This window comes from Pan troglodytes, chromosome 1 (assembly GCF_028858775.2).
Source record: "Pan troglodytes isolate AG18354 chromosome 1, NHGRI_mPanTro3-v2.0_pri, whole genome shotgun sequence".
Taxonomy (NCBI): Eukaryota; Metazoa; Chordata; class Mammalia; order Primates; family Hominidae; genus Pan; species Pan troglodytes.
Genome location: NC_072398.2, coordinates 228,053,835 through 228,071,745, shown reverse-complemented (window position 1 = coordinate 228,071,745; position 17,911 = coordinate 228,053,835). Strand labels below are relative to the sequence as shown.

At 50.1% G+C, this 17,911-nt stretch overlaps 1 protein-coding gene and 1 long non-coding RNA gene across 3 annotated transcripts in view; one reads left to right on the top strand and one right to left on the bottom strand.

Annotated features, from left to right (window-relative positions):
- LOC134809435 (uncharacterized) overlaps positions 1-17,911 on the top strand; it is an 82,803-nt gene that overhangs the window by 29,642 nt on the left and 35,250 nt on the right. Inside the window, exons 3-4 of one of the 2 annotated variants that reach the window (XM_063805583.1) lie at positions 8,149-8,245; positions 13,851-14,013. The exons of the other annotated variant lie outside the window; for it this stretch is intronic. Coding sequence (XP_063661653.1) covers positions 8,149-8,205 — 57 coding nt within the window. The 3' untranslated portion in view covers positions 8,206-8,245; positions 13,851-14,013. Of the gene's footprint in view, positions 1-8,148; positions 8,246-13,850; positions 14,014-17,911 lie in introns of those variants that run through there. 2 annotated transcript variants of the gene reach the window in all.
- LOC129143295 (uncharacterized) lies at positions 8,839-14,637 on the bottom strand. The gene is made up of 2 exons (XR_008546561.2): positions 14,551-14,637; positions 8,839-12,588 (listed from the first exon to the last, which is right to left on the bottom strand). It is a non-coding gene; the product is annotated as an uncharacterized LOC129143295 (long non-coding RNA).

Here is a 17,911-nt window from a genome sequence, read left to right as displayed (position 1 = left end):
GGCCAGGAGGCTGGAACCAGGCCGCAGAATTGCGTTGTACCTGGGCTGAGCCTGGGTGTGGGTCGTTCCCCTTGCTGGGCCTCAGTTTCCTCATCTGTGCAAGGCTGGGAGTGAGGCTGGTCCATCCCTGCTTCAGCCTCTCAGGAGACTTGTCGTCTGAAGTCACTGGGACTCCACGCTCTGTCTGAGTGTCTTGGGGGACACGGAATCACTGCAGGCTCCTGAGGGCGGGCAGCAGGGGCTCCAAGCCCAGCCCTCGGATGGGCAGCCAAGCACCTTCTGCACTGGCCGCACATGGACTTCGCTGTTTAACCTTGTGCTCCTCTCAGATGAAATCCTTGCTCCAATGGGGCCTGCCTGCTCCGTGTGCCTGGAATGTTCCACGTCCCTCCCTGCCCACTCTGTCTTAGGTCTTATCTGCCCCGTGCCTGCCCCGTCTTAGTGCCAGCTCAATTCTCTCGTCTTCTACAGTGCCAGCCACTGAGTTCTGCTTTCCTGAACCTCACACTCTCTGGCTGCCCCATATCCAGCTGCTAATCACGATAGGGATGTAGCAAGGCAGTACACGATGTTCCGGAATCTTCCCCTTCTCACCTTCAAAAGGAAAGGGAGGTGAGAGGGTCTTCTCAGAAGGAGGAGGAGGCTTCCCAGCAAAGCCTGAAGAACAAGGGTGTGTTGAGGCCGAAGATGGGGTGCAGGTGGGATGGGCTGCTCCTATGCCTTGAATGTCTGGGGCTAAGGGGCCAGTGTCTGGGGCTCGTGCTCTGCCCTGAAGCCACCAGAGGCAGAGCCCAGGCCACATGACCTTGCATCTTGGGAGCCTGTGTACTGCCAGTCCCTCAGGGAAATAGGAAGGGCACCGGGGTTCCTGTCTCAGGCCAGGGGCGCTGCACAGGCTGGGAGCGGTGGGCTCACGGCAGGCACTGGGCGCTAGCTCACTTGTTCACCTTGGAGCATTCACGGTGGGCTCTTCCACTGAACACACAGCAGCCTGCGGGAACTGGAGCAGCAGCCTCCTTCCTTTCCAGGGGACAGAAACCCAAGCACAGAGGGGCTAAATCAGCCACTCCAAGTCACACAGCTAACAAGTGCCAGAGTGGAGACTAGAACCTCAGTTGCTGCCAATGCCGGTGTCCTTAGTTTCTGCTGGGCATCTTTCTCTGTTTTGGACACAAGGGGCTCTGTGCGTGGCGGAAGGTTGGTCGGGAGCAACACAAGTTCCTCCCTGTGTGTGTGCAGGGCAGACAGACACATCCCCTGCCAGCCAGGACCCCAGGGAACAGGTCCTAGAAGAGCTGCCACATACCACAATGGAGGAGAGAGGGGAGCACGCTTCCCTCTGCAATGTATTTGCAGAATTAAACATTTAAATAGGCGTGGATAATTCACATTACAGAGAGACCTGCTGCACATGAACAGGTAGGGTGACTGCTGAGTGGCAGTCCTTTTCGGTAGGGTTTGGGTTACAGCAACAGGAGGAGACCATTTCAGAGGAAGAGCAAGAGGAGTCCAGGCTGGGCATGAGGGAGGGGGATGCAGAAGGCAGGGCGAAGGCCTCACCTGCCCAGCCCAGCTGGGGCTGTCTGCATCCCCCGGAGGTCTTGGTAACGCAGGGGTGAGGGCCATGCCCGTAGCCGGGAGCTGTCTCCTGTGCTGTGGCCAAGTGGACCATGTGGAAATGCAACAGGAACTCCCAGGCATCCCATCATTTTTCTCCACCTTGTTGGAGCAGCTCCTCTGAAGGGAGCCCCAGAGCCCTGTGCTGATGGGTCACTCGCTGCCTTCTGCAATTTCTTTTTTTTTTCTTTTTTTTTTTTTTGAGATGGAGCCTTGCTCTGTCGCCCAGGCTGGAGTGCAGTGGCGCGATCTCAGCTCACTGCAAGCTCCGCCTCCCGGGTTCACGCCATTCTCCTGCCTCAGCCTCCCGAGTAGCTGGGACTACAGGCACCTGCTACCACACCTGGCTAATTTTTTTGTATTTTTAGTAGAGACAGAGTTTCACTGTGTTAGCCAGGCTGGTCTCAATCTCCCTACCTTGTGATCCACCTGCCTTGGCCTCCCAAAATGCTGGGATTACAGGTGTGAGCCACCGCTCCTGGCCTGCCATCTGCAATTTCTCCTGTTTTCTGCAGTGACGGGAGGCTGGAGGCAGTGCCCCTCTAGAGCCCACAACCCCACAGCCCCTGGGCCGGGAGCTCACAGGAAAGTCTATACTTCTTCCAACTCCTGCTGGGGCCAAAGAGAGGGTCTTGGGCTACAGGGCTGCCCCATCTGTGCTGACTCTGGGGCCACCTCTGGTCCCTGGGTAGGGTGTGGGTCCTGAGCAGAGCTTCACAGACCCAGTGATTCAGCCAGGGCTTGCCCGCTTGCAAGACCCCCACTTCAAAATGGAATTGGAAAGGAGGGTGTAACTAATTAGTGCTGCTGGGAGTTCCTGAAGGGCTCTGGGGGTGGCCCTCCAGGCAGGGCTGGACTCATGGGTCCAGGCGATGGCCTCAGGACTCTCTCTCCTAGATAGTCCCTCGCCTGGCTCTGTGGGCCTTCGCCTGGCCTCTCTCGCTGTGGCCTGATGCTTCCCTGCAGCTTCCAGCTCGTGTTCCTCGTCATCTTCAAGAAGGGCCCTGCCTGGCTCCGCCTGGGTCCCTGTTGCACTCATTATCTACGGCTGCTCACAAGTTACCCAGTTTAGAGCAACAGACATTGATGGTCTCTCATGGTTTCTGAGCTCTAGAATCTAGGAGGGACTTAGCTGGGGGTTCTGCCTCAGGGTTTCTCACGAGGTTGCCATCAACCTGTCAGCCAAGGCTGCCTCGTCTGAAGGTTCGACTGGGGCCAGAGGGGCTGCTTCCAGGCCCACTCACTTTCTGTCGGCTGGGCCCAGGATGCAGCTCCTTGCCTGATGGCCTCTCTGTAAGGCTGCTTTACAGCATGACTGCTTGCTGTCCCCATAATTTGAGAGTGAGGAGAGAAAGGGATGGGGAGAGAGAGACAGAAAAAGGGTAGTGAGACAGGCAGAGAGAGACAGAGACAGAGAGATGGGGAGACAGAAAGAGACAGAGAAGCAGAGATAGACAGAAAAAGGGAAGTGTGAGAGACAGACAGAGAGAGACAGACACAGAAAGACAGAAAAAGGGAAGTGAGAGAGACAGAGAGACAGAGACAGAGAGACAGAGAAAAAAAGGGAAGTGAGAGAGACAGAGAGAGACAAAGAGAAAAAGGGAAGTAGAGAGAGACAGAGACAGAGGAAAAAAGGGAAGTGAGAGGCCGGGTGCAGTGGCTCATGCCTATAATCCCAGCACTTTGGGAGGCTGAGGTGGGTGGATCACAAGGTCAGGAGATCGAGACCATCCTGGCTAACACGGTGAGACCCTATCTCTACTAAAAATACAAAAAATTAGCCAGGTGTGGTGGCGGGTGCCTGTAGTCCCAGCTACTCGGGAGGCTGAGGCAGGAGAATGGCGTGAACCCGGGAGGTGGAGCTTGCAGTGAGCCGAGATCGTGCCACTGCACTCCAGCCTGGGTGAAAGAGCTAGACTCTGTCTCAAAAAAAAAAAAAAAAAAAAAAAAAAGGGAAGTGGGAGACAGAGAGAGACCAAGAGAAAAAGGGAAGTAGAGACAGACAGACAGAGAAAAAAAGGGAAGTGAGAGACAGAGAGAGACAAAGAGAAAAAGGGAAGTGAGAGAGACAGAGACAGAAGAGACAGAGAGAGATAGAAAAAGGGAAGTGAGAGACAGACAGAGAAAAAGATACAGAGACAGAAAAAGGGAAGGGAGAGAGACAGAGAGAGACAAAAGAGAGAAAAAGGAAGAGAAAGACAGAGAGACAAGAGGGAGACACAGAAATAGGGAGGTGAGGGAGACAGAGACATAAAAAGAGGATGAGACAGAGAGAGAGAAAAAAAGAGGAAGAGGAGAGTGACAGAGATAGATACAAAGAAGGAAACCATAGTCTTTTTATAACCTAATCTCAGAGGTGACATCACCCTTTTGCCAGATGATCACACAGACCAGTCCTGATGCCATGGGGAAGGAACTGGGCAGGAGGTGTGAATATCAGGAGGTGGGGTCACTGGGCATCACCTTGGAGGCTGGCCACCCACATGCCCAAGCTGGACCTGTCCCTGTTTCCAGACCCAGTGACTCCCCTGTGCCTGCAAAGTGGTCACATGACTAGTACCCCTCACCTTGGATCACATGAAGAGAGACCTGGCAGTTCTCCCCAGCGTCTGACTGCGGGTGATGGCGTGACAGACTCTTATCCGATTGCTGTCATTGAGAGTGACTGGAGGGAACATTCTCTGTTCCCGTTTCTATTTGCTAAGATATTGTTGCCCGTCCATTCTCTCTGTTGTTAGTGTTGAGTTTCTCAGGCTTAGCTTGGAAACTATAGCCCCGTCTAACTTCTGGTGAAGGATACTGACGTGCCTCCCTTAATGCTGCAATAAAGAAAGCTGTGCTTGGAAACGTCACCGCTAATGAAGGCATCTTCCAAGATCCTGGACTCCAGAGAGTCTGGAAAAGGTCACTTTTGTCTTAAAAGTGAGCTGTAATTCTGATAAGTTGTCTTCGTAATGTGTTGAAGTGGCAATAATATCTGAACCAACATCTTTGCGTAGTTGTCTTACTTCATAATGTGTTGAAGTGGCAATAATATTTGAACCAACATCTTTGTTTTCTTAAAGGTATAATATTTGTTATTTTTCTTTATTAAGCCAGAAGAAAATCATTAGCACATTTTACTTCTTCCCCAAGAATAGAGGAGTAAAAAAGAGAAAATAATCCTTCTATGATCCTGTTGGATTTTTAAAATTTAAGCAAAGTGACGATCTAATGATTTTTAAATGAACAACAATAATTCTATAAGGAAAGTTGATTTATTCAATTGTAGGAAGCTCATTCCTAAGCTGTTCTATCTGAAGGGTGCGTGGAGACTCCCTGTGGCTAAAATCAGACGGTCCGGGTGGCGCCAGGTGCTTCTCCATGGCTGCAGTTGGCAAATGGCGTTTCCATGCCGGGGAATTCTGGCCAAGCTCTACTGTGTAGAATTTGAGGGATGTGATCAGACAATTGTTTATCTTTTGAAGTGGAGCCCAAACTACCCCTGTGCATAAACAGTTGGTTTCCTGTAGCGTCTCTCTGGAGGTATGGAGACATTTAATCCCACCAGGAATTTTGATTAAATTCCTTGCCTGTACACCGGGTTGTCAGCCTCACCAACAGCACCCATGCATCACCAGCCACGACGGTGTCTCTGCTCCCTGGCTTCTACCAAAAGCCCAACAATTGCTTTTGAAAGACAGATGATTATTTGCAGGATACGCAGTCCGTCCATGTCTCTGGGTACCCTGAAGTCTACCTCTGGAGGAAGAAGTCCACGTGTCTAGACCACGGGACCGTGCATGTGCAAAGACAGCTCCTCACTGAGCAGTTTCCCGCTGTGCCACCGACTCCTGCGGAGGCCTTTGTAAAAAACAGCTGCAGGCAGGGTGTCCTCCCACCGTATTTCTCCATGAAAATGGTATTGAGAATTATATTCCTATTTTATCACACAGCATTCCCAGGTCAACTGCTACAGAATTTTCTTTTCAGGAACGCATATGCTGCCTCCTTTCTGATAGGGAGACCCACCCACCTGTTCACCTCTCTCCATGTGGTCTGCGAGCGGGCTTGGAGCCATATCTGAAGCCTCACCTCTAGGAGCCAGTTTTGTCTCCTCCTCATCCCTGCTTCTTATCAGTCGTGGTACTTTTCTCTTGGGTCCTGACCCTCCATTTCAGTTGGTGTTTTTCATCTTTGGGAAGCACCTAGGCATGGGGGCAGAAGCTTGGGTTTTAGATTCGGCTGGGCTGGGTTCACATCTCAACTGTGTGGCCTCGAACAGGTGACTTGACTTCTCTGAGCCTAACCATTGCCGGTTTCCATATTTTATATGAAGTGAGCCCTATTTTGCAGGTCAGGGAGCTGGGGCCTAGCTAGAACCCAAAGGATTATTCCAGTTTCTCATAAAACAAGTACATAACAGTTAATATTTGCCATAGGGTGCACAAAAATATTCATTGATTGCCTTCCTATTTTTAATCTTCAGAGAAAGACGGATGGGATTTCATAAGCTCAGGGTTGAGAATGTTGCCTCTGTGTGTTTTTGGAGATGAGCCTTCCGAAGCAACGGGGGCTCATGCTGCCTGAGAACTGGGGTGTCAACCAGTGTTCACTCCCAGACTTACCAGACAGTAGAACCTCTCCCACAAAAGGCACATCGGAACCCACTTCGGACAATGCTGCTGCGGGTTATGGGTCAGAACTTTAAACAAGAGGTAGGGGTGGCCTCATCCCTTGGGGCTGCTGTGTGCGAATGACCTGGAGGAGGCTGTGGTGGGGCCAGGCAGGGCCAGTGGGCTGAGCCACGCATCAGAGTAACCGGCCACACTTTAGAGTGGAGATTCCTGGGCCTCTCCCTGGCTACTGTGGTTCAGCAGGGGCGGCGGGGACCCAGGAGCTCCCAGGTGATCTGACTCCTGGGGAGCAGGGTTTGTATAAGCCCTGGGCCTGTTGAGGTCAGGGCCTGGTGACCCTAATTCCTTCCAGCCCTGGATAGGGGTCTAGTCCAGAACCTACCAGGGACGGTTTGTCAAATCTGTTACTCTTCTCCCAAGTAAACCACCAGGAACAAGACACTGTTTTAAAAATTGTTACTTATTATCCCCTTTGGCTTATTTTTTTTTCTTTCAAAAGCGGCTGGATGGCAGAGGTGATAAAGCTGGGAAGAGAGGCATCCTGGAAGGGCCCGTGTTATGAAAACCCAGAGTTTCACTCAGATCGACAGCTGCGTGGGGGCCGGCGCTCCTGGCAGTGATTGAGTTACCCTCAGCAGCGGGGTCCCGAGGTCGCAATCCCTGCTGGGGGAGTGATTGATGCCGGACTCCAGGGCCCACCTTGGGTGACCCTGGGATGTCAATGAGTGACCGCTGGTTCTGGGCCACTTGGTTCTGGGCCACCCGCATGTCCAGAGACCTCAAGGTGGGCCGATGTCCAACCAGCGAAGCAGAGCAATCCTTCTGGAAGCTTCTCTCCATGGGGGGCTGGCTGCTCCTTCATCACTCCCATCTGAGGGCTTCTGCTTGCAGCCGTCTGTCACACTGAGCAGCTCTGTGGTGGATTCTGTGCTGCTTGCTCTGTGTCTATTTTGTCAAGATCGCCACTCTCTCTGGATTCTCTCCTCTGGGTTGGCCCACGCTCACTCATCCGGCTTTGGAAGGACATTTGTCCTCTAGCTTCCTCCAGGAGGGGGATTTGTCTTAGAGAGTGGCACTTTCTCTTCCCTCCCCAGCCCCTCGTGCACCTTCTGCAGGGAGGGGAGTCCCCTGGTGCTGAGAGGAGAGGTAGGAGAGCCAGGTAGGGCCTGTGGGAGTCCAGCAGAGGTGCCCTGGCCACCTTGAGTGTTTGAGACTCACGGTCTATTAAAAATGGAAAAACAAACTGGGCACCGTGGCTCATACCTGTAATTCCAGCACTTTGGGAGGCTGAGGCAGGTGCATCACTTGAGGTCAGGAGTTCAAGACCAGCCTGACCAACGTGGTGAAACCTTGTCTCTACTAAAAATACAAAAGTTAGCTGGGTTTGGTGGTACACACCTGTAATCCCAGCTACTTGGGAGGCAGAGGCAGGAGAATCGCTTGGACCTGGAAGGTGGAAGTTGCAGTGAGCAGAGATTGTGCCACTGCACTCCAGCCTGGGTGACAGAGTGAGACTCTGTCTCAAAAAAAAAAAACAGAAAAAGAAAAAAGAAAAAAAGGAAAAACAACAAAGTTAGCGCTGAGCAGGGTTTCAGGATTCTAGACCTGGTTTAAAATGCATTACATGGAATAACATGTTTAATCTGCAGGTTAACTCTCTGATACAGCGAGTGGTATTATCACAATTTTGACAAGATAAAGGCACAAAACAAGATTTAATATTTTTTTTAAAAAAAGGACAGAAACCCATTAATTCTAAATAATTAAAGATCAATTCATTATGTACACATACCGTTGACCCCTGAACAACATGGGTTTGTACTGGCTGGGTCCATTTATATGTGGATTTTCCTCTGCCTCTGCCACCCCTGAGACAGCAAGACCAACCCCTCCTCTTCCTCTTCCTCCTCCTCAGGTTCCTCAATGTGAAGACAACAACGATGAAGATCTTTATGGCTGGGTTCAGTTTTGATGTCTCAACACCCGTAATCTTAGCACTTTGGGAGGCCAAGGTGGGTGGATGGCTTGAGCCCAAGAGTTTGAGACCAGCTTGAGCAACGTAGTGAAACCCTATCTCTACAAAAAATTAGCAGGGCGTGTGCCTGTAGTCCCAGTTACTCGGGAGGCTGAGGTGGGAGGACCTGAGCCCAGGGAGACTGAGGCTGCAGTGAGCCCTGATTGCGCCACTGCACTCTAGCCTGGGAGTGCAGTCTCAAAGAAAACCCAGTCTCAAGAAACAAAACAAAACAACCCAAAAAAGATCTTAAGATGATCCACTTCTGCTTAATGATCAGTGAATATTTTTCCTTATGATTTTCTTAATAACATGTTCTTTTCTCTAGCTTATTTTATTGTAAGAATATAGTATATACTTATATAACAGATAAAATTTGTGTTAACTGACTGTTTATGGTATTGGTAAGGCTTCTGGTCAACAGTAGGCTGTTAGTAATCAAGTTTTGGGGGAGTCAAAAGTGTAAAGCAATACACTTTATGGGGGCAGAGCTCCTAACCCCAATGCTGTTCAAGGGTCAATCTAATTGAACAGCTTCTAAAAATATCAAGCAATACTTATAAATCCAGGGAGAAAAACATACATCAACAATTGTAGTTGGAGCTTTTAATGATCGAACAGAGAAAACAGATACTGAAGTCTTGATCAATACAATGAGTAAGCTGAAGATATGAGATATGTAGAGAACTTACCATTCATCAGACAGAGGCTATGCCTTTCCCCCATGCATGCACACACCATTTACCAAAATAGGCCAGACACTGAGCCATGAAGGAAGTCTCAATAAAGTTCTAATAATTAATACAAAATAAACTGCATTCTCTAATCACAAATCAATGACATTAAAATTAACAAAAGAATTTTTTAAACAACTCCAATATTTTGGAAAGTAATTAATATATTTATGGATAGCCCTTGGAAATGATCAAGGAAATTAAGAAGTACATAGAGTGTAACACGGTGAAACCCCGTCTCTACTAAAAATACAAAAAAATTAACCGGGCGTGGTCGTGGGCACCTGTAGTCCCAGCTACTCAGGAGGCTGAGGCAGGAGAATGGCGTGAACCCAGGAGGCGGAGGTTGCAGTGAGCCGAGATCGCGCCACTGCATTCCAGCCTGGGCAACAGAGCCAGACTCCGTCTCAAAAAAAAAAAAAAAAAAAAAAAAGAAGTGCATAGAGTGAGCACTCTACTTATGTGAGCACTTCCTCTATGTATATGCAATGTGACCTGCCCAAATCAGTGACATGCCTTCAGGCAAAGCCAAGGTAGCTCTTAAAGGGATATTGAAAGATTATAATGCGTTCATCAGGAAACAACAAATGGGAAAAACAAATGAGCTAGCTATTTAACACAAGCAGCTGGAAAAAGAGCAAGAGAGCAACACCTATCCAACTCCACTCCCAGAAAACATAAGAAAGGAGCTGAAAAATATAAGAGTAGAAACAGATAGAATGAATAAAACCTACAGAGGATGAACAAAATCAAAATCTGGTTTAAAAAATTTAATATGCTAGACAGACTTCTGGAAAGACCAATAAAAATGGGATCTGGTGAGGGCCTTCTTGCTGCATTGTCCCATGGCAGAAGGCAGGAGGGCAAGAGGGGGAATAAATAAGATAATAAATTGGTATTATGCATAGGCATATTTAACAAATTTGATACTTAGATGACATGGATGAATTCCTTTTTTTTTTTTTTTTTTTTTGAGGCAGAGTTTCACTCCTGTTACCCAGGCTGGAGTGCAAAATGGCACGATCTCTGCTCACTGCAACCTCCACCTTCCAGGTTCAAGTGATTCTCCTGCCTCAGCCTCCTGAGTAGCTGGGATTACAGGCATGCACCACCAAGCCCAGCTAATTTTGTATTTTTAGTAGAGACAGGGTTTCTCCATGTTGATCAGGCTGGTCTCGCACTCCCAGCCTCAGGTGATCTGCCCTCCTTGGCCTCCCAAAGTGCTGGGATTACAGGTGTGAGCTACCGTGCCTGGCCGGACGAATTCTTATAAAAAGCATAAAATGCCAAACTTGTGAAAGACAAGACAGATAACTTGAATAGATGAATGCATGTGAAGGAGGTTAAATGGCAGTCAAAGGCACCAAAAAAATCCAAGTCTGGATAATTGTTTTTGGAGATTTCTATAATATTTTCTAGGAATGGTTAATTTCTATTTTATACAAGATATTTGGAAAATTAGAAAATGAATGGAAACTGTCTGGCTCATTTTGTGAGGCTCATGTAATCTGGATTTCAAAATCAAATAGGGACAACAGGAATTAAAAAATATATAGACCCATTTATTTATAAATGGAGTTTTAAAAATCCTAAGTAAAATATTAGTTAATAGAATCTAAAAGTATATTAAGAAAAATAAGTGATGAAGTAGAGTTCATCCAGGAATATCTAACAATCTCTCAATATAATTCACTATTGTAGTAGATTAAAGAAATATATTTTATCTCAGTCAATGCAGAAAAAGCATTTGATAAATCTCAGTATCAATCTTCATCTGTTTTGTGCTCTACAACAGAATACTTGAGATTAGGTAATTTATGACAAACAAATGTATTTTCTCACAGTTCTGGACGCTGGGAAGTCTAAGGTCAAGGTGCTGACATCTGGTGAGGGCCTTCTTGCTGCATTGTCCCATGGCAGAAGGCAGGAGGGCAAGAGGGGGATGAACTTGTCCTTTTATAAAAACACGAATCCCACTCAAGAGGGACGAGCACTCATTGCCTAATCACCTCCAAAGGTCCCAAGACCTTTTTTTTTTTTTTTTTTTAAAGATGGGGTCTCTCTCTGTCACCCAGGCTGGAGTGCAGTGGCACAATCTCAGATCACTGCAACCTCTGCCTCCTTGGTTCAAGTGATCCTCCCATCTCAGCTTCTGGAGTAGCAGGGACCACAGGTGTGCTCTACCACACCCAGCTAATTTTTTATTGTTTTGGTGAAGATGGGTTTCACTGTGTTGCCCAGGCTGGTCTCAAACTCCTGAGCTCAGGTGATCTGCCCAACTTGGTTTTCCCAAAGTGCTAAGATTACAGGTGTGAGCCACAATGCCTAACCTGGTCCTAGGTCTTAATACTGTGTCCATGACAATTAAATTTCTTCCTTCCTTCCCTTTTTTTTTTCTTTTTTTGACAGAATCTTGCTCTGTTGCCCAGGCTGGAGTGCAGTGGCATGGTCTTGGCTCACTGCAACCTCCGCCTTCCAGGTTCAAGTGATGTTCCTGCCTCAGCCTCCCGAGTAGCTGGGACTACAGGCATATGCCACCATGCCCGGCTCATTTTTGTATTTTTAGTAGAGACAGGGTTTCTCCATGTTGGCCAGGTTGGTCTCAAACTCCTGACCTCAGGTGATCCGCCCACCTCAGCCTCCCAAAGTGCTGGGATTACAGGTGTGAGCCACTACGCCCAGCCTGAATTTCAATATGAGTTTTGAAGCGGATAATCATTCAAACCATAGCAGTACTAATCTGTGATAAAACATTTTTTTAAAAGCCGTGAATTCTACCTAACACCATATACACAGCTGGATTCTAGTTAAATTAAAGTCCTAGTAGCAAAAGCAAAAGTTAAAAGAATATACAGGAGAAAAATCTTTGTTACTTATAAGCAGGAATGTCTTAAATAAAAATCTGAAAGCACAAACCATAGGGTAACACATTGACACATTTCATTATGTCAGAGTTAGAGATTTTTGTTAAATGAAAGACAAGATGGACAAAGTTAATGCACAGCTGAACAAATGAGAAAAGATATTTGCAATGTTAATAGTTGATGAGGGATTAACAAGGGACTCCTGCCAATCAAAAAGACAAGGAGAGCAACCGCAGCAGAAGAATGGGCAAGGGATATGGACAGATGACAGAAAGAAAAACCCCAAAGCTAGTATGCATATAAAGAGAAGCTCAAGGTCATTAGTAATCACACACATGAGAACTAGAACACAATGCCACTTTCCAGCTGTTGGACTGGCAAACAGTTAAAAAGCTGGTTAAGCCAAATGTTGGCCTGGATGGGTTCTGTAGGCAAGTTCATGGTGGCTGATGGAGTGTGGATGCTTCAGCCTTTCCAGAAGGATCTGGGGCTCCTGATGCTATGACCCAGTGGTTACGCTGCTGAGTATACAACCCAGAGGCATTCCATGGGATCTGCCGCGGTCCACGGGTTTGAGGCTGTTCAGTGTGGAGGAGGTATGTGGGAGAGCATTGGAGGCAGCCGGGTGCCGGCCATCAGAGAAAGAATGCGCAGGTGAACCGTGGCTGATCGTGCTGGAGCCATGTGCAGCCATGGGAACCTGGATCAAATGTGCCCCTGCCACACGGGTGAGACTTCAGAACCTAGTGGATTTTTAGAGAGAAAAAAAGTCAGGAGAAGAATGAGGTATATAATGCAATACCATTTATGCAAACAAAACATACACCCAAATAAGACTGCAATGCCTATTTTGTAAGAACATGAAATGCAGAAGCAACTACTCGGAAATCAGAGCAAAACTGTTGCCTCCAGGGGGAGGGGAGGAGGTGAGAGTCAGGGGAGGGGAGGGGTGAGAGTCAGGGGAGGGGAGGAGGTGAGAGTCGAGGGAGGGGAGGGGTGAGAGTCGGGGGAGGGGAGGAGGTGAGAGTCGGGGGAGGGGAGGGATGAGAGTCGGGGGAGGGGAGGAGGTGAGAGTCGGGGGAGGGGAGGAGGTGAGAGTCGGGGGAGGGGAGGAGGTGAGAGACGGGGGAGGGGAGGGGTGAGAGTCGGGGGAGGGGAGGGGTGAGAGTCGGGGGAGGGGAGGAGGTGAGAGTTGGGGGAGGGGAGGAGGTGAGAGTTGGGGGAGGGGAGGAGGTGAGAGTCGGGGGAGGGGAGGAGGTGAGAGTCGGGGAGGGGAGGGGTGAGAGTCGGGGGAGGGGAGGAGGTGAGAGACGGGGGAGGGGAGGAGGTGAGAGTCAGGGTGGGGAGAAACGGAAAGGAATGTGTAGACAACAAAATGACCTGGGAACCTTGCAAAGATCCATGGTGAAAATACACTACAATAGGATAAATATGTGATTAACTCCACCCTCTTCATCTGGGGTCTCGAAAACAAGCAAGCAAACAAGCAGATAGAAAACGAAAGCAAAAAGAAAAGCTCTGAAACAGAGATATCAAAATGGTGGTAGGTTTAATATATTTACATTGAGCAAATATAAGTTTTTAACAAAAAAGATAATTTGGAGGTAATTTCCACATTTCATGTTCCATATTTCCATAGCAATTTATAAGCTAATTATAGGATTTATTTAAAAACAGTAATTGTGAGAGCACTATAGGGGTATGGCCTGAGAGAGGGACACAGATTTTGAATCTCCTCTAAATTGTGACACAATATCTCCATGACTATAAATATTTGGAGGCAACATCAACACTTTAACTTTGGAGACCTTTGTAAATGTGAGGCCGGGACCCAGTGGCGCCCTCTGCCCCTGCCCCATTCCCCTCCCAAATCCTGTGTCCCCACATCGGCTGAGACCATGATGTGGGAACCTGGTCTGGGTGGCTTTGAGTACCTCTGTGTGGCAGTGTGGGAGGTTTGGACCAGGAGGAAGCTCTTTCATTGAAGAACTTTTTCTCATGGCAGTCACCACCCCATAGATGTCGCAGGTCCTGAAACGCTGCTCTTTGTGGCATCTGGATGGGGCATGGGGACCTGGGAAGACCAGTGGCAACGACACAGGACTGGGCGAGTTCTGGGATGGACAGAATACTCTGCCAAGCCTTGAGCCTTAACACAGCCCCACGAGGTCAGTACTACGATAGTTATCATCTTTACTGCACAACTAAGGAAAGGGAAGAAAGATTAGAAATTTGTCCAGGGACACAGGGCAAAGATATGGACTCAGCAGCATGGTGGCAGTGGCCACACCGGTAGCCGCACTATGGTGCCTCTCAGTGGGGAGAGCCATGGCCGAGTTTTAGTTTCCAAACTGGAAGATGGAGGCGTTTAGCAACTTCCTTTGAGGCTTGCACATTGAAGCTTTGTGCTTCCCTTTGCAACAGATCTTGGCTAAAATTCATGTATCCCTGCATGCACCACCACTTGGGCACATATCTGCACACACACAACCACACACATGCATGCACACACACATACACACACATGCACACACACACGCACATCACTCAGCTTGGGGATAGTGTTGAGCACAATTCAGGGATCTTGCTTTTTTATTTTTTTGTACTAAGATGCCATAACCTTGACAAATTATTTTACTAAGTTTAGTATATTTGATCAAGCACAACCAAACCCAAGAAGATGAATTATTAAAATGGAGGTTTACCTTCTGTCGTTTAGGGCTATTGTTCGACAGTCAGAGTGCATCCAAGTCAGGGCTCTGCCAGAAATGAAGCACGGCGGAGCCACCAGTTAGTATTTTTCTTGCAAAGGATACCAGTTCTTCACCATCCCTGCAACAATCTCTCATCTCAGCTTCCTGCCAAGGTTTCAGATCTCAGGGAGACACAGGCTCCTTGGCACGCGCTGATAATCACAGAGCCAACTTTGGAAGTCATGGATTTCTGAGCTGGTCTTGCGTAGGGCAGGCATTTGCCTTTGGCTGAGTGGCGTGAAAAATGTTCGTGGGCGAGTGGTGGGCCGAGCGCTGTGTGTGTGAACATACCGTGTCCATGTTCTTCCTGGCTGCATGCTCCACCTCTGGCTAGGATCAGGTTTGCCCTGAGTCAGCAGGAGCCGGAGCATGACACCCGCATGTTTCAGGGATGGCCAACAGCGTCTGTTCCAGTGGATTCATGGCGACTCCTTGAGCGGAGAAGACCAGGGGCACATCCACGTCCACATTCCCCATTGGATGTCAGGCCAAGGGCAGGATTGGGCAGATGGCACCATGCCCTTGCGTGCGAGTCACGGGTGCGGCCAGCATGTGGCCGCCATCCTGCTGTGTCCTGGAGTGCTCCCATTCTTCCCTGCTACAGTACATCCGTGCTTCTCACGAACCTTTGCCCACCACTGTCCACCTGGCAAGCCTCTCTGGGAGGGTTTCTGGAAGGATCCTCTCCCCTCCTCACAGTGCGGTTCCTCCCACAAACCGGCTTCATCACCCCCGCTGCCCATCGCCCATGCCCCTCCCAGCTGCCTCCTTGAGCTCCTGGCGCCCATCGTGAGCCTTCTGTTCACACTCCCTCCTTCCCATTCCTCTCCCGCCCCATCTCACACTCCCACTCCTCCCCTTGCTCGCTCAGCCTAGATCTACTCAGCCCTTGTGCATCACAGTCCATCCGTGAGTGAGTCTGTGTTTTCTAAATGATTTGCTTGTGAAAGTCCTGGTTTCCTGGTTTTCCAGCCCTGATCTCTTCCTCTCAGGGCTCAGCCCTTGTGCATCGCAGTCCATCTGTGAGTGAGTCTATGTTTTCTAAATGACTTGCTGTGAAAGTCCTGATTTCCTGGTTTTCCAGCCCTGATTCCTTCATCTCAGGGCTTTACACAGGTCTTGGTGCTGAGGATTCCCACCGGGATTCCTTGTCCTTGATGCGACACCTCTCCTTGGAGAGCCTGATTCCCGGGCGGAGGTGCCTGCCTGGCCCCTCCACTGGGCGTCTCATAGGAACCCCAGACTCCGCAAGACTCAACCTGCTTTTGGTCCCTTCAATCTGTCCCGCCCCCGGCCTTCCAGTCTCTGTAAATGGCACCACGTCTTACTCCTCTGCTGGCGCCCACACGCTAGGACACGCCCTCAGGTCCTCTCTGTCTCTCCCCAACACATCAAGCCCCGTCTCTGCGACCTTCACACTATGTCTGTGGTCTACAGGTTAGGTCTAGAGGGTGGGGTCTGCCAGTTCCCTGTCCTGTCCCTGTGGCCCTAGTGTTGCCTCCTGACCATGCGCCTGTGTTGGCTGAATGAGCGAGTCCAGCCTCTTCTCTCCAGCACCAACCCCCACTCCTTGCAGGAATCTCCTGTGTGGTCACTGACAGTGGATCCAGAAGCCCCGTCTCTGCCTAGTGTCCTTCCTGGCTTCTTGTTGCTTGGCAGGTGAAATCCCAGCTGGTCACCTCGCCTGGTGTGAGCCCAGCTGTGCCTTCTTCCCCATACCCTGCGCCTGGTGTCTGTCTTTTAGTATGCCCCGTGCTCCCCCGCCTCAGAACTTTCCTGGGGCTCTCTCCTCTGTTCATGGCTCTGGCTGTGGCTCTCTCCATGGCTCTGTCTGTGGCCAGCTCTTCCTCCCCAGGCTGAGCTTATCATCACCTGCTCAGAAGGCTCCCTGAGCTCTCTCTGGAAGTGGCACCTCCCTCCTCCCCCACCACGGTCATTCTCCATCACCTCCCCACCAGTTCCCTTCATGAGCACTTAGGGCCTGACTTATGTGTGTAGTGGACAAGTGCCATCTCCCTCACTTGAGGTAAGCCCCATCGAGTCAGGGACTGGATCGGGGCAGCTTGCACGCTCAGTGCATGGGGCCAGCAGACATCAGCTGGATGGGCGAGGTTGGGACTGGGCCTCCGGTTCTCTGTAAGGCACGTGGTGGACATGCAGAGGATGACGGCCCATGACTAATAGGGATCTGACTGAGATAGAAGCTGCTGCCCCTGCCCTGCCCTTGTGGACAGTGCAAGGGCAGAGAGCAAATTGTGGGTTGAGGAATTATGCACTGAACCTGTGCACGTTCTAGTACAGAAGGATCTCGCTCCCGGGGCTGAGCTCTCTGAGGCTAGCTCTCTGACTCTCTTATCTTGGCCATGGCCTCCCTGCCTGCCACTGAGCATATCCAGCTGATGTCTGCTGGGGGCGAGGGAGGCAGAGGATGGTGGACTCAGGCGTCATCTGGAGCCTGTGAGCAGAGCCCCCCAAGATGACAGACACTCTCTTTCCTGGCCTCGGCTGGACTCCAGCTTTACAAGGCTGGGGAGGGCCGCTGTAGACATGGCCGAGGTCCTCCCAGCAACCCTTGCAGCCTGGGAGCAGGGGGTCGAGGGAGGCAGGGGATGGAGTGAGAGTGAGGGTGGCAGAATTTCACCCTGACCTGCAGTCAGGAAGACTGATGAGAGAAAATGCGTGGACAAGGGTCATGCCTAGCCCCGGGCAGCCCGGAAGCCATCAGGAGAGTTCTGGCACAGATAGAGACTGGGAGAAGTAAGCTGCATGGGCAGACGGGGGCACGGGGCGACCTGTGCAGGGCGGGGACCACGCTTGGCACCCATCTGCTCCTGCCTCTCCCCACTCAGCCTGGAGCTGTCCCGAGATGCTTGCAGCTTTGTTCTGAGTGGAGACAGATGCTGCCCATCGGGGACACAGACCCATCCCCGTTGTCCGTTAGTGCCAGTCCCTGGGCTCTGGGTGGGCAATGCCATGTGAAGTTGAAGCTGGCTTGCCCCCTTTTATTTCTCTTTTTCTTAACTCAGGAAAATGTATTTCAAGGGCTGCATCCCTGCAAGGAAACTGGAAAGGTGGGAGATGAGCAGTCTGTGTGTGTTCGCCAGCGAGTCCCTGGAGACCCAGCTGACCTCCCCAGGGCAGAGCCAGAGAGCCTGCGGGGGCCTTGCCTGGCCCACATCACAGAGTGGACCTAGCTCCCCAGTGAGGAGTTGGGTGGCAGCGGCTCAGGGTCAGCCTGCCTGTGTGCTAGCTCTCCCCCAGGCCCCAGAGGAGGAGTCTCCTTCTTGTTGTCTTGCCTGAGATGGAAGCTGTA